This window comes from Protomyctophum parallelum (assembly GCF_964188405.1).
Source record: "Protomyctophum parallelum genome assembly, chromosome: 14".
NCBI classification, from domain to species: domain Eukaryota; kingdom Metazoa; phylum Chordata; class Actinopteri; order Myctophiformes; family Myctophidae; genus Protomyctophum; species Protomyctophum parallelum.
In genome coordinates this window covers 44548317-44572916 of record NC_139709.1, presented here as the reverse complement: position 1 = coordinate 44572916, position 24600 = coordinate 44548317, and the positions used below count along the sequence as shown (strand labels likewise).

The window sequence follows — 24600 nt, the reverse complement described above, 5'->3', positions numbered from 1 at the left end:
TAGCCATGTGTGTGTTTTTCTCACTTTAGTGAAGTACAGTAGCTTGTGTTTCTCTTTGCGGGGTTGATTTACTTGTTTTGACCTGAAAGCAACGTGAGTGGTTCTGTTGATGTAGAACTCAATCTCGCAGAATCTCTGTCCATTCATTGACACTTGGGCGTTTCCTGTCTGGAGAACGTCCTCTGTGTTTCCACATGGATCCCTCGGTCAACATTGTCTTTGGATTAGGAGGGATGTGGGGCAATGGAAGGGAAACACAGCCGAAGATGTGGATAGTGTTTCTCTTAGCCTTGAGGTAATAACGTGGCCTAGCTTCTACAAGGCAGTACTGTAATAAAAGGAGCCTTTATTACTAGTTTTGTTGTGTTGCGTGACAATATTATATTACTCTTTGATCTCTATATAACGGACCACAAACTCGTGTGGCTTAGAGAATGTCTGAGTCTCTAGGCGTCATAGTTTGATGCAAGTGGGGAATATCCTTCACGTTTGAGTAAAGGAAGCGCCGTGATAGGCCAGTGCACTTGTGCAAGGATGTGCTGTGATAGGCCAGTAGCCACTTTGAGTGGCAGTCGGGGCAAACGCTCTCGCCAGAACATTATTTACTATTCTGTCCATATCGGGTTGTAACTCGAACGGGGCTGAGTCGGCTCTAGCGAACTTCACAACGTTCGACACGGCAACTCAGTGGTGTCTCTTGTGGCTCAAGTTTGCTGGTGACGGCGTTCCTCCGTTGCAGTCTAAAACTGTACTTCTGAGGGGGGCCTTTTCTCAAACGCAAAGGCCATTCTGCACTCGCTAGTTTGACACTTGGATACCTTTTGGCATCAACATGGGGACGCTAAAAGCGACCAATTGCATCCTATGTTGATGACAACGACATACAGTCATCAGTGTTGTCGACGTGGAAACTGTTCCATGAGAGATTATAAACCATTGGTTTGCAATATACCAGGGCCTATTGGTGTGCTACTCCGTGCTGAGTCAACAGAGCGGCCATAACACCACTCAGCGCGGACAGGTACCTCCCTCACAGTGTCACAATATGATGTGTAGAGATGAGAACACATTGCTATTAAGTTTCAAGTTTCACCCCCAGAACAGCCAATGTGTCCACCTCTGTCAGTGTGTCTAGAATCCATTTCGACACTAGAGCTAAACTTCCGAGACTATTTGGATGGTGTACTGTGTTCTGAATACTCAGAATTCATCTGAAGACCTGTATCACATATCAAGCTCTCTCCACGTGCTCAAGCAGGAATGTCTTGTAATAATCGTCTATTCTTGGAGGCAGAACGGGGGTCTAACATATCCCGCAGCAGCTTTCTAATACCGTATATGATATTTTCGTCTGTCAGGTGGAAACCTAGTAGGCCAGCTCAAAGCTTGTGGCGCTTCGTGCCACCCTTCGAGCTTGCGGATCTGCTACTTTTGATGCTTTTGTGTATAATTATGATCAAATAGGGCGTTCATTTACGAAAAGAAAAACACTAGCTAGCGTGAGCTAACATTTGCCTTTTCTTACAATGGAGGTCTGCGAGGAAGACGGAAAACGGAAGTACTTGAGTAGTTATCTTCCCAATTCCGGCCCCGCACAAGCTATTTACCAATTGTGGCCACACGGCCGCAGTCTAAGTGTTGATAATGTTTTTTGATAATACAAAAAAGTCCTGGGGGCTTCTTTTCTTTGTGGTCCTATGTATTCAATTCACAAAACAATAATCACAAAATTAACAAAATAATGCATGCCATGCGGCAGTGAATGACACCTCCTTTGAATGAAAACAGCTCCAGGCGGGTGCTTTATTTCGCTCACATCTTCACACACAGAGAGAGAGAGAGAGAGAGATATGGGGGGGCAGCTGGCGTTGACAGAATTGATTTGTACCTTTTCCTGTGGAGATGAAGACTCCCATCAGGCATGTTGTTAGCCAGCCGGGGTCCTGTCTGGACCTCCAAAAGAACGCTAATAGGAAGTGACAGGCCTGTGACAACCATATCAACCACTAGCACTCAAACAGACTTCCACTCTGACACCCGGGGTACTGAGTTCTCCCTCCGCACACGCGCACATACGCACGCGCACATACGCACGCACGCACACACACACACACACACAGTGCCACCTGCGGGCATGCCGTTTTGAATACTTGTCAGCTGAGGTTGATGGTGTTTGTCTGCTAGCAGAGTTTTACAAGAGTGTCCTGACTGAAATAACTCGAACCACTTGAACCCGGCCATCCATATTCTGGTGGGAACATTATAGCCAAAAGCGTGCTCTTCAAGCTCTCACAAAGCGACAGAACTGGCTATAAGAGTGTATATCTGGTATAGATGAAAAAGTACAAGAGCCAACTAGGTTCTGTTTAGTAATTCTAGATGGTTTAAGTGGTTAATAACTATAATTCACATTGAAAACAAAATGTTAGAATAGTGCTTTGCACAATAAGAGGGTAGCCATAGCGAAGTGTGTAGAGACACTGCCTGGGAATCAGAAGGTTACCTGTTCACCACCATGAGCAAGACACGTAATAACCCCTAACTCAGTGTTTGTCAAACTCAACCCATACAACTCCCAGTTGATACATTCATGTAATCTCTATGACTCCAGTCTATACTCAGTGCTCATGTAACTCCGACAGTGTACAAATTGAACCGACCATTTGTTTCCATTTATACACCGTTGGAGACCCACAGCGGTCAATTTGGTTCCATTTTATTTATGTTTTGATATTGCTGGGGCTTTAATGCATAATGATAGGTATACAGTAGAATGACAGGACATGGGGAGAGAGAGATGGGGGGGTGACACGCAGGAAAGGTCGTCGGGATGCTGTCAGGTGTGTTTAACAGCCTCAATTTGGTTCCTAACTATCAATAATTTAGCTGGTCCCCCTGGGGTCTCCCTGGGGTTCCCCGAACCCCACATTGAGAAACACTGCCCTATAGTAACTGCTCCTCAGGCACCGGATTACGTCACGCTGTCCTCTGCTCCTAGTAGTTAGGATGGGTACATGGCTGACAAAAATTCAACATAATGTGGAAAATATACTGTGGCAAATATGCCAACAACAACTAAATTAGGACATGATTATTGTACATTTTCTAATTATAGGCTAAAACAAATCCAATTATGAAATCTAGTACAAAATGTATTGCCCGGACAGCGGCAGTGTGGGACGAATGTAATTGGCTTGGCGAGGTGAGTGAGTTGTGTCAGTCTGGAGTTGTAATTGAGTTTGTGATCCTGGGAGTTGGGGGTGTTTAGCGATCCCCCGCTGAGCGCTGTCTGTCTGTCAGACAGACAGACAGACAGACAGACAGACAGACAGACAGACAGACAGTGTTGTTGGCCTGCAGGGGTGAATTTGATACGCCTCCATCATTTCAAATGGAATCTGTGATATTGGAAGAGGAGAGAGTTGAGTGAATGTGACGACTCTGCGGTATGATGTAGAGTGTAGACACAACTGGTAACTTTGAACTGCTGTCACAGAAAAGGAAGCAATTTGGAATCGCAAGCTATAGTTGACTCCACTCATTTGGGGTTCTACGGCTTATACTAAACATCGACATACCCATCCATCCATCCATTCATCCATGCATGTCTGTCTGCATCCATCCATCCATTCATCCATCCATTGCCAGTCCATCAGCCTCTGTTAATTTAACTCTGAGAGTGTACACAATGTTGGTTACATTTGTACAAAGGGTTAAATTGACATGAATTTACAGTTTGAAAACCAAGCCCTCTGAGTGTGAATGAGATGTTCCTTAAAAAAGAAAGAAAAAAATAGAAAGAAAGAAATCTGCTTACAGTGCTATCTGTGAATGCATTCTTCTCTGCTGGGAATGTTCTTTGTTGTAAAGTGAGTGAGTGACATGCAATTAGCTTTGAACGTGTCTCCCGTCTCCTCTTACACGAGTGACACTTGAAGTTTCTCGTACTGGTCGGACATACAGTACAGTACAGTACAGTACAGTACCCCCAATGCCTTGCATGGACTACCATGCGTTGGTATGCTGTGGTCGCTGCAGGCATGTTCTAATGCTGTCCTCAGGCTCTGACCACATGCAGTCTAATGCACTCGCTCCGTACCAGGAGGTCTTTGGTGGTGGAGATCAGGTTCTCTCTCCTCTCTTTCCTCTCCTCTTCTCCTCTTTCCTCTCATCTCCTTTTCCGCTTTCTCCTCCCCAGGAGAAGAAAGGGGAGATCCTTCCCTGGGTGCATGTGTTTGGTATCACATGCTAATAGTCCTACAGTCATGAGTCCGACACCCTACCCAAAACCCAACCCTAAATCTCACAGGTTATATTAGTTAGTTTTAACCTGCCGCGCATGTCAGGAGCCACGGGTTAGTTTTAACCTACCACGGGTTAGTTTTAACCTACCACGGGTTAGTTTTAACCAGCCACGCATGTCTGGAGTGACGGTGTTGTCAGACTGTTAGTATACACCCCCTATCCTCACCCCCTTTCCCTCTCCTCCTCTAACCCTCCTCCCCGTCTTTTCCTCTACTCATACTAAACGTGTGACATTGCAACGCATTGTCAGCTTGTAGATGTTCTATATTTTCACTATAAAAATACAAAAGATCATCGAGACAAAAGTTTTAAAAAATCATCATGATATTGATGATAAGTCATATCACCTTGCACTAGTATTAGAGATGCAGCCTGATGTGCCTGATGTGTGGTGATAGTAGACAACAAGTGATGGATTGTAGAGTATGGGTGAGTGAAATTCAACCTTCTCCTTTATATAACGAGTTATGTAGAGAGAAGAATCAGGATGGAAGCGTAACTATAGTCTCCCTCCTCCATTGTCACATCAGCCCGCCACTGAGATGTCTGCTTCTCTCCACCACACAAAGGGGCCGTTTTTCCTAACCTTCAGTTCGTTTCTCTGCCTATTCACACCCCATGCATTCTGGGATACGGGTCTGGCTAGAGATATAGCTCATGATAAAAAAACACCTTTTGTTAGGACTCTTGTAAAGCCCAGGGTTCTCAAATCGTTGCTATCTTCTCGAATCATACTTTAACCTTTTTTTTTTTTCTTTCTAAAAACATCTGTTTAATCACTCTGTGTCTCAGAGGAGAGCTGTGGACAGTTCAGAAACCTGTCTACTCATAGCCTCGCAGTGGCCAGACGCGAATCTGAAAAGAAATGGCCTTATCCACGCAGTGTGATATAAGTATGGCCAAGTCAGGCTTGTCTACTCACGCTGTGACTTAGAGGGCTGTGGAGAGTGGACAGTTCAGAAACCTGTCTACTCACTCTGTGTCTCAGAGGAGGGCTGTGGAGTGTGGACATCCATAATAGAAACTACAGCATTTCTCTTTCTGGAAAGTTGGCATGCTGAAAAGGAGGTTAATAAGTTTAATAATCTTGTTTGAAGTTTCCAAACCTGCTGACTGACAATGTCACAGTTAGGTATGTTCCTCTGAGACACTCTGAATAAACACAAATGGTGCCATATGATAATGAGCTTCAGTGAAGACCAATCATATTGTGTGATTATGTTGAAAATGGGAGTAAGGAACAAGGAGTTACGAAAATGAAACAAAGTAAAGAATTATCCCTCAAATCAGCATTTTAAAATCCACCATCCGCCAAATGGACTCTTAACAGGCCTGTAACGCTGAGCATGTACCGTACAAATGTAACCGAATGAACCCTTTCGGTTCCATTGGGTTACACTATTGTACATACATGTTCAGAGTTAAATTGAACACCCAGGATATTATAATGAACGACAATGTCCTCAGCATCAGTTCTTGTGTGGACTGTTAGTGATCTCTGATAAGGACATGGAGTATAAAGACAGCTCTGTATGTTCCTAGATGTTTATCTGTCACTTGGAATGTAACACTCTGTCACGTGTACAAGGCAGGAGATTAGGACCCAAACGCAGACAGGCGGAGGTAGAGGAGCTCAAATGCAAGAGAGTTTAATGACAAAACTCACAAAAAGACCAGGACCAAACACGAGGAAATTACACAAGGAGAATACTAAGAAAATATGCAAATACACTAGGAACTGAACACTGGTGACTTACAATGATCTGACAAGGAACTGAAAAAACAGGGAAGTATAAATACACACAGGGATAACAGGGCACAGGTGAACATAACTCAAAATCAAGACAGGGATTGGCTAAGAGACTAACAGGACACAGGTGGAGCAAACTAATAATCACAGGTGAGATTATTCAGGTTTTATAGCCAAAGGCCGATGCACACCTCAAAAGGCTGGTGACAGGTGCGTAGGGCAATAGAGCATATAATTAAACGGGTATCTTTGAAAGACGTATAGAGGTCCCGCACACTGTCAGACACTTGCCAAAACAATGTTGCTCTTTATTACAGTAGGTCGACGTTTCGGGTCGCTTAGACAGACAATGTCCCCATGGATTGTCTGTCCTGATGAAGGTCTAAGCGACCGAAACATCGACCTAACTAGAAAAAGTGCCCTTCCGGGCACAGGTCTCCACCAGGTTATCCACAGATCCGTGCAGTTAGAGGTAAAAACACTTTTCGGCCAGTTATAGCGCCACCTTGAGGCTGAGTTGAAATTGTTCATGTGGCATTTCGTCCTCGGCCTAGTGGGAATGTGGGTGCACAATTTCACGGAAATCACGCGATGTGTTCATGATTTGCAGCATTTTGTTTGAAACTGAGCACTCCTGTGAACTTTGGAAGCCAATCTTAACCAATCAGGATGGAGTCTGATAAATCTGAAAGACCCGTTTCGTTGAATGGCTCTAGAGAGACTGTGTACCAATTTGCGTGATGTTTGGACAAAATCTGTAGGTGTACTGTGCAAAAACTTGTTTTGCACAAAGCGGCCTCCTGGTGGCGCTATAACAGGCCGTTCTGGAAAGTTTGGGGCAGAGGTTCATGGTTGGCATCCAGGGAGTGTGTGTGCAAAATATGGCATCGACCGGGTTAACGGTGGCCGAGATTAGCTGTTCACGGACACACGGACACACGGACGGACGGACGGACGGACACGCGGACGGACGGAGTGCAAAACATACTCTCCCCACATGCCTTCGGCCTGGTGGAGACAATAAAGAGCGTGTCTGACAGTGTGCCGGGACCTCTTCTTTGTCTTTCAAAGACATCCTTTTCACGAGACAAGAGAGGTAACAGTAAGCACAAAGGAAACCAGGATACTAACTACTGAATAGGAGCACAACAGAACAGTAAAACAATAACCAAAACTAGGAACAAGGAACACTAGAAAACACAGCAGAAAACGTCACGGATTCTGACACGCACTGGAACATGTGACGCACGTCGCACACACACACGCACACAAATGCGTAGTATTTTTCTCTTCGGTGCACACACACACACACACACACACGTACGCATGCGTTGTCGCGGCCTCGTTTGACATCTGTCTCTTCCTCTATCATTCCCTCTCTCTTCTCTCTCTCTCTCACTACCCACAATTAGAGACAAAGACACTTTGTATTCTTTAGCATGTTAGCTGTCTCTCTCTCACTGAGATAACATAGAGACTTTATCTCCGGGGCTGGCTTCCATTGGGCTCAATGCATGGTGACCCGGAGGAGAGAGAGGTGGGAGGAGAGGGGTGGGAGACACACTATACTGTAGTGTGTCCACTCCACTGTCACTGTCCTGTGGAAACCTCACAAGTCCAAAACCATTCCTTTTTTAATATCATTTAAAAAGGTTTTAAAATAGTTCAAATAGCCGATCTGCACACATCTGCGCAGCTCACAATACCTGGCGATTCGAGGAATCGTGAGCTTGTAGATCGGCTATTTTCGCTACTCTTGTGTGACATTCCTGTATGATGAAGTTGGGCATTAAATTACAAAACTAAATTCAAAATGCACTTGAGTAAAAGTACAAAAGCATCAAAATGTATTTAAAGTACCAAAAATAAAAGTACTCATTATGTACTCTGCTGTTATCCTCATCGTTTTGTAAGTCACTTTATACAAAAAACACTAGCAAGTGGTTTGCAGCTTGATGTATAACACAGGTTGACTGGTGGGGCTTTTCAACAGCTCAAAACTCTGCAAAAAGAGTCACGCATTATTTAGCTTACAATCACTTCGGGGACGTTTCCTAGCGGCAGGGGGTAGAGTCACTGACTGATAAATGATTCAAGTGAAGAACATGCCTTAAAACCTTTCACCTCCAGAGAGAGAGAGAGAGGTGCTATGCTATGCTATGGTACAGAAGCCTGGGGACTCCTGACTGAGTAAGAGAACCTTTGATCACCGGAAACCGGTGTGTGCTGCCTTCAAGTCACCCTGACCCTGTAAAACACAGAGGTCCTGTCCGCTCGTTTCAGCTCAAACATTTGTATAAGATGCTAGACCAGTGGTTCTCAATGTGGGGTCCGGGGACCCCAGGGGTCCTTGTGGGGGGGTACCAGAGGGTCCTCAGCAAAATGATTTAACATAGCATCATAATCATATCAACCACTTTATCCATTTATACGTTGGCTATTCAAAAATAGAAGATCTACATCTTGCACATCTGCTATTTTTGAACATTTTTGAAAAATCTTGAAAGTGTAATACTTTTGGAAATTTCGATACAAATCTTCTCTTCTGTAGGTGCATAGAACAAAATATTTCAGGTGGTGATCCACGGGCCAAATACCGTACATATTATTTCGGGGGTCCTTGACATGAAAGGACCCCCAACCACTGGGCTGGAGATCTGTACGATTTAAATAGTGTTGAGGACAAAGTACTCAACTCCAGTACTTGAGTCAAAGTATAGATTCACTACAAGTGAAAGTTGCTCTGTCAAATCTGTACTTCACTTAAAATACTGTAGTATTCAAAAGCACGTGTATGCTTTTAAAAATACTTTAGGGTTAGGGTTAGTTCAAAGATTTTCAAAGATCTTCCAGAAATGTGGATCCCGGAAGCTACAGTGTTGGGTGCATTTGGTTACATTTGTAGACTCTCAAAGTTACAAATTGATACATTAAAGCTGTATTATGTAACTTTATTTGTGAACAAAATGTGATTTTGTCCCATATTTATGGTAGAGTATGTTCTACAATATAACTTATACAATTGGGGTGGTTGTTCTTCTATTGAGACATTTACAGTAGTTTCTGTTTCTTGTTTGACACAAAATATGACCTTCAGGTCAAAATTATATTTCCCCCTAAGCAGGGAGGCAGGCAGGCTCTATTAGCACAGTGGTAAAAATGTCAGCACTTTAGGAGATAGAACAGGAAAGTTACATAAAACACTGACAATTTTATTGCATATTTTGTTCTGGATTTTATTGTCTATTAGACTACACATATCCTTCAGCCAAACGGATGGAATACTTCATAAACCAAGTTCAGTTTATTATAATTTTACTGGTACAGCTCTCAGTATCAACTACGGTAGTATACAGTAGCATAGAATAGAATGAATGAACCGGCTTGCACAGGCACTGTACACAACAAGTACGGTGGCTGCCAAGGCACATTAACTCTAGCTCTGTACAATTTGTGAATACAATTTGTAGAATTCCTCCATTATGGAGCAGAACTATTCAATGCGATGTTAGAGAAGCACTTAAGTTTGGCATACAATTCCTATCCTTTAAAAATACATAAATAGATCAGCAGTTCATATTTTCCACAGTTTTGAAATACAACTCCTCTTGTCTTAATGTGGAAAATCCCTTTTCGGTTCTTTAGCATAGTGAGTTCCTCATTAGGAATGTTTAAAATGCTTCGTCTCTGGTAGCATATGGAAGGATTCCTTTGTTTTGGAACAGAGCTGTTCATTTGGAAAGCGTAGAATCCCCTCTTAAACCCAGAGACAACACCAGGCTGTCTTCTGTCTTAAACCCAGAGACAACACCAGGCTGTCTTCTGTCTTAAACCCAGAGACAACACCAGGTTGTCTTCTGTCTTAAACCCAGAGACAACACCAGGCTGTCTTCTGTCTTAAACCCAGAGACAACACCAGGCTGTCTTCTGTCTTAAACCCAGAGACAACACCAGGCTGTCTTCTGTCTTAAACCCAGAGACAACACCAGGCTGTCTTCTGTCTTAAACCCAGAGACAACACCAGGTTGTCTTCTGTCTTAAACCCAGAGACAACACCAGGTTGTCTTCTGTCTTAAACCCAGAGACAACACTAGGCTGTCTTCTGTCTTAAACCCAGAGACAACACCAGGCTGTCTTCTGTCTTAAACCAGAGACAACACCAGGCTGTCTTCTGTCTTAAACCCAGAGACAACACCAGGCTGTCTTCTGTCTTAAACCCAGAGACAACACCAGGCTGTCTTCTGTCTTAAACCCAGAGACAACACCAGGCTGTCTTCTGTCTTAAACCCAGAGACAACACCAGGCTGTCTTCTGTCTTAAACCCAGAGACAACACCAGACTGTCTTCTGTCTTAAACCCAGAGACAACACCAGGCTGTCTTCTGTCTTAAACCCAGAGACAACACCAGGTTGTCTTCTGTCTTAAACCCAGAGACAACACCAGGTTCTCTTCTGTCTTAAACCCAGAGACAACACCAGGCTGTCTTCTGTCTTAAACCCAGAGACAACACCAGGCTGTCTTCTGTCTTAAACCCAGAGACAACACCAGGTTGTCTTCTGTCTTAAACCTAGAGACAACACCAGGCTGTCTTCTGTCTTAAACCCAGAGACAACACCAGGCTGTCTTCTGTCTTAAACCCAGAGACAACACCAGACTGTCTTCTGTCTTAAACCCAGAGACAACACCAGGCTGTCTTCTGTCTTAAACCCAGAGACAACACCAGGCTGTCTTCTGTCTTAAACCCAGAGACAACACCAGGCTGTCTTCTGTCTTAAACCCAGAGACAACACCAGGCTGTCTTCTGTCTTAAACCCAGAGACAACACCAGGTTGTCTTCTGTCTTAAACCCAGAGACAACACCAGACTGTCTTCTGTCTTAAACCCAGAGACAACACCAGGCTGTCTTCTGTCTTAAACCCAGAGACAACACCAGGCTGTCTTCTGTCTTAAACCCAGAGACAACACCAGGCTGTCTTCTGTCTTAAACCCAGAGACAACACCAGACTGTCTTCTGTCTTCTCAAACCCGGCCTCTGCCTATACTGTACATCCACCAGAGCGCTGTTTCTCAAACAATGAGACCCATTTCTGGGTCCCAACCATTTGTATGGGTCACAAGTAAATATCACGCTTGTTTTATTATGTTTCCTATATTAAAAAAATATATAAATACAAAAAAGATCATAAATGCTCAAAATAAAATCCATACATTTGAAAAACTTTAAGAAAGTGAAAATGCTGTGGTTAATTCTTAGGTTTGGGTCCTGGGGAGACACCACATTTCTCTCTTTTGGGTCTCTCGAGCTAAAAGGTTTTGGGGAGGAAATATCCGGTGACTGGCCCTCAACAGCAAGCACATCTGTCATTACCTCATGGTGTTAAAACTGTACGGCACAGCTGTCATTTGGGAAGTGTTCAAATAGTCAAGACAGGAAAAGGTGGGCGGGTGGCGCGCGCGTGCATGTGTGCATACATGTGTGTGAGGGGGTGTGTGTGTGTTAATGTGCTGGGGAGTTAAGTTGTTTTCCTCATGTGAGTACTGGGATGGAAGTAGTTAAGCCTGGAATAAAATGTACAGTTCATTTCCTAATTGAAGGCATTACGTCAGGTGGTTCATAAAGTACAGTACAGTCTGTGAAAGAGTACTTTTACAAAAGTGCTAAACGTGCTGTGTCCGTTGTTGCTAGTACAGCAAACTGCTGCACCAGTCAGCGTCAAATTGCTGTGCACGCTGCCAGTAGTCCAAGGAAGTATCTCCCTCAATATGTTTCACATACTATACTCTTACTGTCGGAGCAGAAACCTCTTATCTCCATATTCTAACTTTTGTGTTTTTTTCTTAAATTAACGCCCTACTTGATCATACTGCAGCGCCACACAAAGCATCAAAAGTAGCAGTTCTACAAGTGCAGTGATTTGAGCTTGTAGATCTGCTACTTTTGAATTTGAATCATTGAAAGTAACAGTTTTGGACATAATGAGGTATCCACTCCACAGCCAACAGACGTTTTCAGAACCTGCGTTCCAATGTAGATATATTATTTAGTCACAAGCTTTGTTAATACTTTTCATTCAGTCCAGTATTTCTTTTTTTTTTAAAGCCAAAATTGTCCATCAACAACTACAAGTTCACAACGCATCACAATGCAGTCGCATCACAATGCATTGTGAGCTTGTGGATTGGCTATCTTTGCTACATTTGTGTGACACTGTGGTTGAATTTTCAAAAAGATAAAAAGAAAAAATACAATTAAACATTTGTAATATGCAGATACAAGGTTTCTGCACGACAGCGCAGCTTCCTCTGCAATGGGAGGACTCAACATTGCAATAGAAATGCTGGATCATGGATTGCCTGCCCTAAACCACCACAATGCAACGCACCACCGGTCAGCCACTAATGAGCCGCTCAGTGGCTGACAGACACTGTGTAGACGTTGCCAGGTGTGAACACGTTTAGCTGTAACGTTCAGTCAACCTGGATGAACGGGGTTAAAAAGGCCCTCTCTGGGAGGATGGAAGCCAACAAGTGTGAATGATGCTAGATTTTAGACCTTGCTTGTGTGTCCTGTAGCTTGTGAGCTTGTCTATTTCTCTCTGGTGTGTGTGTGTGTGTGTGTGTGTGTGTGTGTGTGTGTGCGTGTGCGTGCGTACACATCTGATTTTCTGGGGGGGGGGGGGTTCCACTTCACCTGACATATTACATTTTAAGGATTCTAAGCATTGCCTGTTGGTTGGTCAAACTGTTGGTTGGACTGCTATTTCGGTGACCCCATGACCTTTCCTTCCACCAGGAAGTCTTTGTGCTGTGTACACCTTATATGTATTCTGGTCTTATATATGTCTGTTTCCTTTTTGTCTCTTATAGTTCCTCTTCCTGTCTGAGGTGTTGCAGTGGAGAGCTCAGACCACTCCTGACCATGTGTTATACACACTGCTCAACTCCAGGGTAAGACCTGACCTCATGCGCATGCACACACAGGCTCACACAGTGCTCATATCATTTCCATTTGGCCAATCGATCTCCCATCTGTACCATATAGGAGTTTTCATTACAGAAGTAGCCTCTACATTTCAGCAATATTTGCATATTATGGAAATGGTTTCACAGTGTGGGCAAAACAAATTTCCTGCATACCGTCTCTATACTTGCAATTAAAGTGTTTATTACAGAGAATAAGCTTTTGGTTCTCACACATGCATCAGGCAAATATAGTTTTATGCTGTCTCTGCATGATTGCAATATAATGTCAATTTGCATATGAGCAGCCAGGCACACAGTTAAACCAATGAAGATCTCAGTGCAACAAGATATCGTCTCTGTCAGGTGGAATCCTCATAATTGTCCAACACTGTTACATTTCAGGGTTCAAATTCAAAAGCATCAAAAGTAGCAGATCGAGCTTGAAGATCTGCTATACTTCCGATACTTTTGTGTGATGCTGTAGTATGATCAAGTAGGGAGTTAATTTTCCTAAAAAACACAATAGTTAGAAGATTGACATAAGAGGTTCCTGCCCAACAGCAACAATATGAGTGTGATCTAGTCTCAGTCAGTCTCCATTAGGACTCGCATAACATTGCCGACGGACAGAAACCTTGTATCTCCAGATATCATCTTTTTTATATTTTTTCGCAATGCGACATGTTGTAAGAGCTTGCAGATCGGCTTTTTTTCCCTAGTCTTGAAAACGTTTGAAGGTTAAAGTACAACGTGTGGGAACGTCATAACTAATCCAACCGACGGCCGGGTTGCTAGGACGTGTACACACGCCTAGCACAGATTTCTTCCTAATAAAAACGGCAAAATCAAGTTAACATTTTTATGTAACAGTACTGGGTTTGTGTTCATTTATGTGCTAAAAGAAAGTGACTTTGAGAGCTGTGTTGGCATACAATGTAAGTCAATGAGGAGCATATTTTGAATTATCAATTTCTAATCACTGGAGCAATTATGTTTGATTTCTTTCTTGTAACTACTCAAACCTCTACCAAAGTAAGCGAAGAAAAAAAAGAATTAAAGCAATGATATGTATTAACAAGAACGTGTTGACGACAGTATGTAAATAATCACTACATTGGATCAATTTCCTGAAAAGTAACGGTATTGGACATACAAGGTTTTCCACCCCGACAGTGACCATAACTAGTGTTAGCCCTGTTGATTGGCCGGCTGGAATGAATATGGACATCAAATTGGAAATGATTGGAAATGACATTCACCTGATTGAAAACGTCAATCATTTATTCTTTTCATAATATTCTGTCTTTGAGATTGTGTGTGGGGCCACATTTCCGTGACACTTATGTGTGTACGCCTGGTCCGTGTGTGTGTGTATGTGTGTGTGTGTGTGTGTGTGTGCGCGCCGCGTGCATGCTGCGTGCGTGCTGTGTGCGTGTGTGTGTGTTTCCCTCCTCAGGGGACAATATCCAGCTCTCTGACCTGCCTTCAGCTCCATAAGCGAGCGGAGAAGATCGCCGCCCTGCTGGCTGAACGAGGACACCTGCAGGACGGGGACCACGTTGCGCTGGTCTACCCTCCCGGTATGTCACGGTCACTTGCAGGGCCGTGCACACATAGATATCAAAGGGGCCTTCAGCCCCTGCCCTTTTACCCGTCTGTAAAAAGAACTGCCCTCTCCAGACCACGAATGCAGTGGAAAGAGAGAAATGCAAATCCCCTCCTCTCCTTTCCATGCCATACCGGAGTCTCCTGAACTCATTTGTTTTCTAAATCCATGCCGTACACCGCATCTCCAGAAGATAAAGAGTGCAGCGTTGCGTGCCGAATAGCTGATCTACAAGCTCTGAACGCATCGCAGCGCAACGCGTTGTGAGCTTATAGATCTGCTATTTTCGCTATTTTGGGCCAAAAGTGCATTTCATCCCCTTCCTCTCTAACACTCTCTGCACGTGCCTGGTCACTTGTACATTCTACTGTCAGTTTGAAGGCATGGTTCATGTCGACTCATGGGAAGCAGCACGAGGCCCACAGGAAGCAGGCGTCTGTCGTTGTGTTCTTGTAGATGGAGAGGGAGGGAGTGAGGGAGTGCTTCCGAAAGATGAGAAAATGTCATCTTGAGAAAATGTCAAACTTGAGACGGTGTGAAGTGCCCGGCACCTCGCTCTCTCCCTGTATTGCCTCCTTTTCTCTCTCTCGACCCCAGGAAAGGAGTTAAAATAGAATCACAATCCTTTTAACCACTTTTAACCACTTTTTATTTTATCTGCTATTAAAAAATAAATAAAAAAAGGAAAAATCACGGAATAATTTAGACTTTTTTTAAAACACAAATCTTCTCTTCTTTGGGGGGCCCTGGTACAAAACATTTTCAGATGAGGGTTGACAGCCAAATACATACAGTAGAAATGTTGGGGTCCTTGACTTGAAAAGGTTTGAGAAGAACCACTGATTCAGGTCCATAGTTTACCTTGTCCCATCCTATAGTTTCCTGAGGCGCTACACTACTCTCTCTGCATCCTATGTATGTGATTAATTATTTACCTTGCTTATTGTAAGTCGCTCTGGATAAGAGCATCTGCTCAATAGCCTACATTGTAAATCATACATTTATGCAAATGATGCTGACCACGTTTTTCGGAGACATGGTGGTCGTGCTGTTGTGTTGACATCTTTTCAACATACCTGTACTCAGTGTACTGAGGTGGACAGTGGAGAGACAGACGGTAGGAAGGCTGAGAGGGAGAGAGACAGACAGACGGTAGGAAGGCTGAGAGGGAGACAGTGTGAGAGAGACAGACGGTAGGAAGGCTGAGAGGGAGACAGTGTGAGAGAGACAGACGGTAGGAAGGCTGAGAGGGAGACGGTGTGAGAGAGACAGACGGTAGGAAGGCTGAGAGGGAGACAGTGTGAGAGAGACAGACAGACGGTAGGAAGGCTGCGAGGGAGACAGTGTGAGAGAGACAGACAGACGGTAGGAAGGCTGCGAGGGAGACAGTGTGAGAGAGACAGACGGTAGGAAGGCTGAGAGACAGACAGTGTGAGAGAGACAGACAGACGGTAGGAAGGCTGAGAGGGAGACAGACGGTAGGAAGACTGAGAGGGAGACAGTGTGAGAGAGACAGACGGTAGGAAGGCTGAGAGGGAGACAGTGTGAGAGAGACAGACGGTAGGAAGGCTGAGAGGGAGACAGTGTGAGAGAGACAGACAGACGGTAGGAAGGCTGCGAGGGAGACAGTGTGAGAGAGACAGACAGACGGTAGGAAGGCTGCGAGGGAGACAGTGTGAGAGAGACAGACGGTAGGAAGGCTGAGAGGGAGACAGTGTGAGAGAGACAGACAGACGGTAGGAAGGCTGAGAGGGAGACAGACGGTAGGAAGACTGAGAGGGAGACAGTGTGAGAGAGACAGACGGTAGGAAGGCTGAGAGGGAGACAGTGTGAGAGAGACAGACAGACGGTAGGAAGGCTGAGAGGGAGACAGTGTGAGAGAGACAGACGGTAGGAAGGCTGAGAGGGAGACAGTGTGAGAGAGACAGACAGACGGTAGGAAGGCTGAGAGGGAGACAGACGGTAGGAAGACTGAGAGGGAGACAGTGTGAGAGAGACAGACAGACGGTAGGAAGGCTGAGAGGGAGACAGACGGTAGGAAGACTGAGAGGGAGACAGTGTGAGAGAGACAGACAGACGGTAGGAAGGCTGAGAGGGAGACAGACGGTAGGAAGACTGAGAGGGAGACAGTGTGAGAGAGACAGACAGACGGTAGGAAGGCTGAGAGGGAGACAGACGGTAGGAAGACTGAGAGGGAGACAGTGTGAGAGAGACAGACAGACGGTAAGAAGGCTGAGAGGGAGACAGTGTGAGAGAGACAGACAGACGGTAGGAAGGCTGAGAGGGAGACAGTGTGAGAGAGACAGACGGTAGGAAGACTGAGCGGGAGACGGTGTGAGAGACAGACGGTAGGAATGCTAAGAGGGAGACAGTGTATCGTCTCTGTCGGGTGGAAACCTCATATGTCCAAATCTGTTACTTTTCAGGATTCAAATGAAAACATAGCAAAAGTGGCAGATCTACAAGTTTGTGGATCTGCTACTTTTGATGCTATCGTGTGACGCTGTAGTTTGATCAAGTACAGTAGGGCCTTACTTTACGTAAAAACAAACAAAAGGTTAGAATATGGAGAAAAGATGAGGTTTTCTGCCCGAGGACATGGCACACAGCGTTAGGTTTCTCATGGACACATTCAGTCAGGCAGGACAAATCTCCAGACACGAGGAGATTGCCTTGAAGCAGCATTCAATTAACAAACTCCAGAGCCTGTCGGTCAATATTTAACCTTCTCCTCGCTTGTGTGTGTGTGTGTGTGTGTGTGTGTGTGTGTGTGTGTGTGTTTGTGTGTTTGTGTGTGTGCGTGCGTGCGTGCGCCCTTAATACATCTGTGCGTGTGTGGTGTGTGTGTGTGTGTGCGTGCGTGGTGTGCTTTTGTATTTGTAAGTGAACATCTCATTTGTTTGCGTTTGTTATTCTTGTTCTAATTTGTTTACCCCCTGATTATTATACCCACTGATTTTAGGTTTTAATTATTGTGGTTATAATGCTGCTCTTTTACCTTGTTCTGCAAAGCTCTTTGTAACCTTGTTTGGAGGTGTGTTAGAATGAATGCATGGTTGAATCCTGTTTGTCTGTATGTGTCACTCACTCTCTCTCTCTCTCTCTCTCTCTCTCTCTCTCTCTCTCTCTCTCTCTCTCCCCCCTCTGTCTCTCTCTCTCTCGGTGCAGGTATTGACCTGGTAGCAGCGTTCTATGGCTGCCTGTATGCAGGCTGTGTGCCCATCACGGTGCGACCCCCACACCCCCAGAACATCGCCACCACCCTGCCCACCGTCAAGATGATCGTCGAGGTAACCTTTCAACTGTTGTTTTCAATATTATTGCAGCGTGGATCAGGAACCGCCTTGGAAATCTTGAAAGCGTTCGTGGTCACATATGGTTGGGCCATGTGCATTTTCACAGAATTATATAAATGATCAACAACCAACATAGCATAGTCTAAGACAAGTTCGTATGTATTATTATCACAATGAAAACATTGTCAAGTTTTTAAAGAAAATAATACCATGGGTTTTTTTTGTTTTTCTTTTTACATGAAAAATGTAAATACCCTCACGGCCTACCAGTGGTGCCCGGTCCACAGTTTGGAAATGGCTGATATTTATATGGATATTATAAGATTATTATATTTTGTGCAAGTGTTAGACAGTAGGGAAACAGTGACACACAGTGGTGGCTGGGAGGTGGTGCAGCATCTGGTGATTGAGACAGGCACTTGCCAACAGAGACAGAGGATGATGTAATGTTATTGTGCTTAGAGAGGGACAGACAGACAGACAGACAGCCAGACAGACAGATATATTTCAGGATTTAAATTCCAAATTAGCAGATCTACAAGCAACGATATATAGGGATGGCAGAGTGTGTGTGTGTGTGAGAGAGAGGGGTTACAGAAAGAAAGAGAGAGAGGCCACGGTGGCCTATAAGGGTTTGATTCCCCCGAAACGGTAGGTTAAATCTGGGTGGGTGAAATGTGAATGGCCTCCGCTTCCCTTCCCTCAACACCGCCGAAGTGCCCTTGAGCACGACACTGAACCCCCATAACTGCTGCAGAGGAGCAGCTGCAGTGGCCAACAGCATGTGTGTGCGTGTGTGTTTTGCAGGTGAGTCGTTCAGCGTGTGTAATGACATCTCAGCTGATCTGTAAACTGCTCAGATCCAAAGAGGCGTCCGCGGCCGTAGATGTAAGGAGCTGGCCCCCTGTACTGGACACAGGTACGCACGCACGCACGCACGCACACACACACACACACACACACACACACACACACACACACACACACACACACACTTTCATTTGGATGTACAATGATAAGATGATGCGAAAGAGATTGGAACATTGATTGATTCGAAGAGATGAGGAAAAATGAGATGAGAGGAGAGGAGAAAAGATGCAATAAGATGGGAAGAAATTTGAAGAGAATTAAGAGTAGAGGTTGAGAAGAGGTTTAGAGCTGCCATACTTTTTAAGTGCTAATGGAAGCAGCAAAGATTTTGCAATAAAACATTAGTAGACAACAGTTAACAATTTACAATTCAGCCATTTAGCAGACGCTCTTAATCCAGGCCGACATAAGTAAACAACAAACCAGGGTTGTCATTTGGGGTCTCAGGATGATGGCTGTTGAAAAATAACGTAAAATTAATAATACGAAGAAAATTGTAGACATACAATTGATTTTTGCTATTTTAGAAATTGGGCTTAAGTGGATTTTTTTGGGGCCAGCCCCTATTCTTTCTGAAGCGCCCTTAAAATGTGCAGCATCTGTCCATACAACATGCTATCTATCTAAATCAGTGGTTTTCCTTGAGGAGGTTCCAGGTGGTAAACAAATGGACGAAAGAGTTACATTTTTGTTAAACATCTGCATTACTTAACCCATTCTGAACGGGCACCCATTTTGGTGATGGCATCATGTCATGCTTTACCTATTGAAAAATAGCAGATCTACAAGCTCGTATCGCGCCACCGAGTGGCGCGATACGAGCTTGTAGGTCTGCTATTTTTGAAAAATCTAAGAGCGACTGACATTTCTAGAATCTGATCTCAGGTCAGAATGGGTTAATCAGACCAGTGTGTGTCCAGTGGAAACCTCGTATGAATCTGATCTCAGGTCAGAATGGGTTAAGTGAATTTACAAGAGGTCTACACAATTAGAGAATGTTTGCAGGTTATCTCTCCTATGGTACCAGCATCAATACAGCATGGAATTGTGGTCAAAACCTTATCCAATGGCAACAAAATATTCTAAGTTTTGGTCTGAGAGGCTACATCTCATCAAATGGCCTGTGGTTCAAGTAATGGACCTTGATATGAAAAAGGTTGAAAAGCAACGCTCTAATGGGAATGTGTTTGTTCTTCTAGATGACTTGCCAAAGAAGAAGCCTCCTCTGTTGTATAAACCCTCCAACCCTGACACTCTGGCCTACCTGGACTTCAGTGTGTCTACCACAGGCATGCTCGCTGGAGTCAAGGTACACGCACACACACACACACACGCACGCGCGAAGGCAGGCAGGCAGGCAGGCAGGCAGGCACACACACACACACACACACACACACACACACACACACACACACACACACACACACACACGCACACGCACGCAGTGCTGTATTGTATAATATCATGAGGGAAACAATCTAACGCTATGTTGTGAAGGGCTGCTGCTGAGTGTGTTCTGAATACATAGTGCTGCTGACATTTAAACATTAAAGCTGCTATTGATTGATGCTGCACTTTAAAGTATTCTCCACTGATCGGAGACAACAGTGCTTCCGTGTGTGTGTGTGTGTGTGTGTGTGTGTGTGTGTGTGTGTGTGTGTGTGTGTGTGTGTGTGTGTGTGTGTGTGCGTGTGCGTGTGCGTGTGCGTGTGCGTGTGCGTGTGCGTGTGCGTGTATCTGATTGAGTGATAGTCCACCGCACAAGGCCAATCCTTGCTGCTCACTAATCCATCCATAATTAAAGCCTTTGCCTGCTGACTCCAGACCAGACAAATCCACTCACAAGATAAATTAATAATATACTGAAAACCGTGTTTTTGGGTCATGTCTTTCTGTGGGGTGCACCGGATAATGTGTAACCCACATATCGTCTCTGTCGGGTAGAAACCTCATTTTGTCCAGAACGGTTACTTTTCAGGATTCAAATTCAAAAATAGCAGATGCGTAGTACAAGCGCCACGTTTCGGAAGCTGTCATATGTTCGTCATTTCTGTTCACATTACATTTTATGTTATAATTTCCATTTCTCATAAGCAGCATGCAGGCCATACAGTACTGTGTATATGCTTTTATTATTTTGATTTATATTAGGACTGTAAAGACGAAACGGAAGCGGGGAGGACGTGTTACGCACCCATCCGCTTTATCCTCTGATCATTTTCAGAGCTTTCGTTGCTCCAGACTGTATGACGGAAGCATTTGAGAATTGTGGGAGGCAACGGTCTCTATGGGCTCTATGTGCCCGCCGGAAAGAGAGTGTTTAACCCATTCTGACCTGAGATCAGATTCATACGAGGTTTCCACTGGACACACACTGGTCTGATTAACCCATTCTGACCTGAGATCAGATTCTAAAAATGTCAGTCGTTCTTCGATTAAAAAAAAAATAGCAGACCTACAAGCTCGTATCGCGCCACTCGGTGGCGCGATATGAGCTTGTAGATCTGCTATTTTTCAATAGCTAAAGCATAACATGATGCCAACACCAAAATGGGTGCCCGTTCAGAATGGGTTAGTACAGACGTATTTGCTCCGGTGTTGCTAACTGTGAAGCGTTTTAACGCTGCAGACTCTACAGTCGCCTGGTGAAGTTTAGTTTTGAAAAGAAACAGAACCACAGACTCTTTCAAAAGAGGTGGGCAAGATGGATGGAGTAAAGGTGGCATTGGAAATGGAACCACAACAAACACAACAGCTCCATTCACAATGAGTGGAGGTGAGTGAAGTCGCATGCCGGTGAAAGACAACAACAGTAATCGTAAAGATGGACACTTGAACTGAAAAATGACTAATTAATCAACTTTCCCGAATCCCGAAACTGTCCCATTCATTGTCACAGCCACAGACGGCAGGCACAACTATGTGAGTAGTAGCCTCGGTACCAGGCTTTCACTTTGTTGGTGCAAAAATTGAAAGCCTGGAGGAACGCATTGGCCGCTCTGGTCTAAAAGTGGGAGTCAACCCTTCCGGGTGGGCGTCGATCCAAATGATGTGACGTAGCGCTGCACTAGGGGGGAGAGGAGGGGCCGGGGGTGACGGACAGATCGATGAGATCCAATCAGGGTGCGCGTTTTTCTGAGCCGCGACCCTCCCATCTAGGCCAGAAATGTCTAGCGTTAGCTCAGGCTATGTGAGTAGTAACCTCGCCTCACCAGGCTTTCCACCACCTCGGAGGAAAGCCTGGTCTCTGTTTCAAAAGTCTGTATGATCCGGGCTTGAGCGGATGATATGGTTACGTCATGTTGTAGTATTGTTTTGTTGTCGCCAGACAGGAGCAACAGACGGCGACAACTTCCTTTTCCCTCTTAATAAAAGCTCTCGTAGCCTGTAGCTTTTATTGAGAGGGGAAAGGAAGTTGCCGCCGCCTGTTGTTCCTGTCTGGCGACTACAAAACAATACTACAACATGACGTAACCATATCATCCGCTCCCTCTCGGATCATATACCGAAATGAAATGGTGCCCAGGCTATGTGAGTAGCAGCCTTCAATTACTACCTCCGTTTGTAATGGTTATGGAATACGGAGCTACATATTTCGATATGTAACATGTCTTTCGATATGCAACCTGGCTGTGAGCCTACTGTATTTATATTCATTGCCTTAGGTATGCTGCAGCTGAGCCACGTTGTGGCTTTTAGTCTAAGTGGTACAGTCCCGCGGTCGCCGTTCACCGCGCGTGGGGTGGGGAGGGATTTGGTACGGTCCCGTTTGGTGTTCACCGCGGCTGGGGGGGCTGGTGGGGGCCTGGGCTGTCAATCTCGCATCAGGGCCCGTGGGACATTCCCTCCGCCACTGGTTTTGTGGCATGTTATCGTCGCCTGTTGTTCCATCTCTGAGTCATTCTCTCATTAGACTGTCTGACTGTGTGATTAACTGCTAATGGACAGAATACTTAACAGTGGCAAGAAAAACAAAGACAAAATAATTATTGCTTGCATTGTTTTACCCTCCTCACATTCTCATGATGCTGCTGATTAGATGAGAATTAGAATATCGTCGTCTCTGACAGGTGGAAACCTCACATGTCCAAAAGTCCAGAGCCTGTTGATCTGCTACTTTTGATGCTTTTGTGTGACACTGTAGTGTGATCAAGTAGGAAGCTAATGTACGAAAAAACACAAAAGGTTCAAACTTGGAGAAAAGAGGTTTCTGCCTGACAGCAACGATATGTTTCCTGTGGTGGTGGTAATTAATTTAAATCCTCTGCTGCTGCTGTTGTTTTCATTGTAATTATGATTCAGAGGCGGTTGCAGTTTAGTAATTATCGCAAATTAAAGGGAAAGTCAATGCTAAAACACGCTGTAAGAGTCAAATGCAGACCCAATTTTGCACACAGATTTGCCTGTCTTGGAGGATTTAAAATTCAAAAGTAGCAAAAGTTGCAGATCTACAAGCTCGAAACTGAGCTTATTCTCGGCTACTTCTTTTGCGTGACGCTGTAGTATGATCAAGCAGGACAATCGCCCAAAAACCCCACAAACCAAACATTTCAAATATAATAAGAGGTTTCTGCCCGACAAAAACAAATTAATTAATCATTACCGTGTCGAAAGGAATGAAGGTTGTCTAACCTATTATTCTCTCTGTCTCTCTCTCTCTGTCTCTCTCTCTGTCTCACTCACACACACACACACACACACACACACACACACACACACACACACACACTCTGTCTCTCTGTCTGTCTCTCTAGATGTCTCACACATCCACCAGTGCCTTCTGTCGTTCCATCAAGCTGCAGTGTGAGTTGTACCCGTCCAGAGAGGTGGCCATCTGCCTGGACCCTTACTGTGGCCTGGGCTTCGTCCTCTGGTGCCTTTGCAGGTGACTCTCTTCTCTCACCCGTCTTCCTCCCAGTAGGGATGTCACCGTTCAAACTTTAACTTGACGATTAATTGCAATTAGCGATAGTGTGGGTTTTTGTTTTGTCGCATTGAACATTGGAATGTAAATGAATACAAAAATACAATATTCTGTTTGCCTCGTAATAAAAACAAATGCACAGGGCAGATATGACAAATAAGTGAAATATACAAAGAAATGACTGACGTACCGTGTTTATTATCTCCGGCTCCAGTGTGTACTCGGGTCACCAATCGATCCTGATCCCTCCGTCGGAGTTGGAGGTGAACCCAGCTCTGTGGCTGCTGGCTGTGAGTCAGTATAAAGTGCGAGACACCTTCTGTTCCTACAGTGTCATGGAGCTCTGTACCAAGGGCCTGGGCCTGCAGACTGACTCACTCAAGGTAGGGCTTATTGCTCCTACTTAAACCCATTAAGACCTGGAACACATAAGTGTCACTTTAGTGTTTAACCCATTCTGAACGGGCACCCATTTTGGTGTCAGCATCATGTTATGCTTTAGCTATTGAAAAATAGCAGATCTACAAGCTCATATCGCGCCACCGAGTGGCGCGATACGAGCTTGTAGGTCTGCTATTTTTGAAAAATCGAAGAGCAACTGACATTTTTAGAATCTGATCTCAGGTCAGAATGGGTTAATCAGACCAGTGTGTGTCCAGTGGAAACCTCGTATGAATCTGATCTCAGGTCAGAATGGGTTAACCACATTAGCCATTATTTATACTTTAGCTATTGAAAAATAGCAGATCTGCAATCTCCTAGCACGCGCTGCGATGCGTTGTGAGCTTGTAGATCGGCTATTTTCAGCAACTGTAAAATCAGCCATTACGACGGCATCAAGGCCTGCCAAAATACATTTTATTCAACTAAATCAACTGTAGATTTA

At 44.6% G+C, this 24600-nt stretch overlaps 1 protein-coding gene across 1 annotated transcript in view; it reads left to right on the top strand.

Moving 5' to 3' along the window:
- Positions 1-24600, top strand: part of LOC310870913 (disco-interacting protein 2 homolog C-like) — a 256194-nt gene that overhangs the window by 213698 nt on the left and 17896 nt on the right. Inside the window, 7 exon segments of the mRNA XM_083782282.1 lie at positions 12923-13003; positions 14475-14598; positions 17793-17914; positions 18728-18839; positions 19990-20099; positions 23545-23675; positions 23929-24097. Of these exon segments, the coding sequence (XP_083638408.1) occupies positions 12923-13003; positions 14475-14598; positions 17793-17914; positions 18728-18839; positions 19990-20099; positions 23545-23675; positions 23929-24097 (849 nt within the window).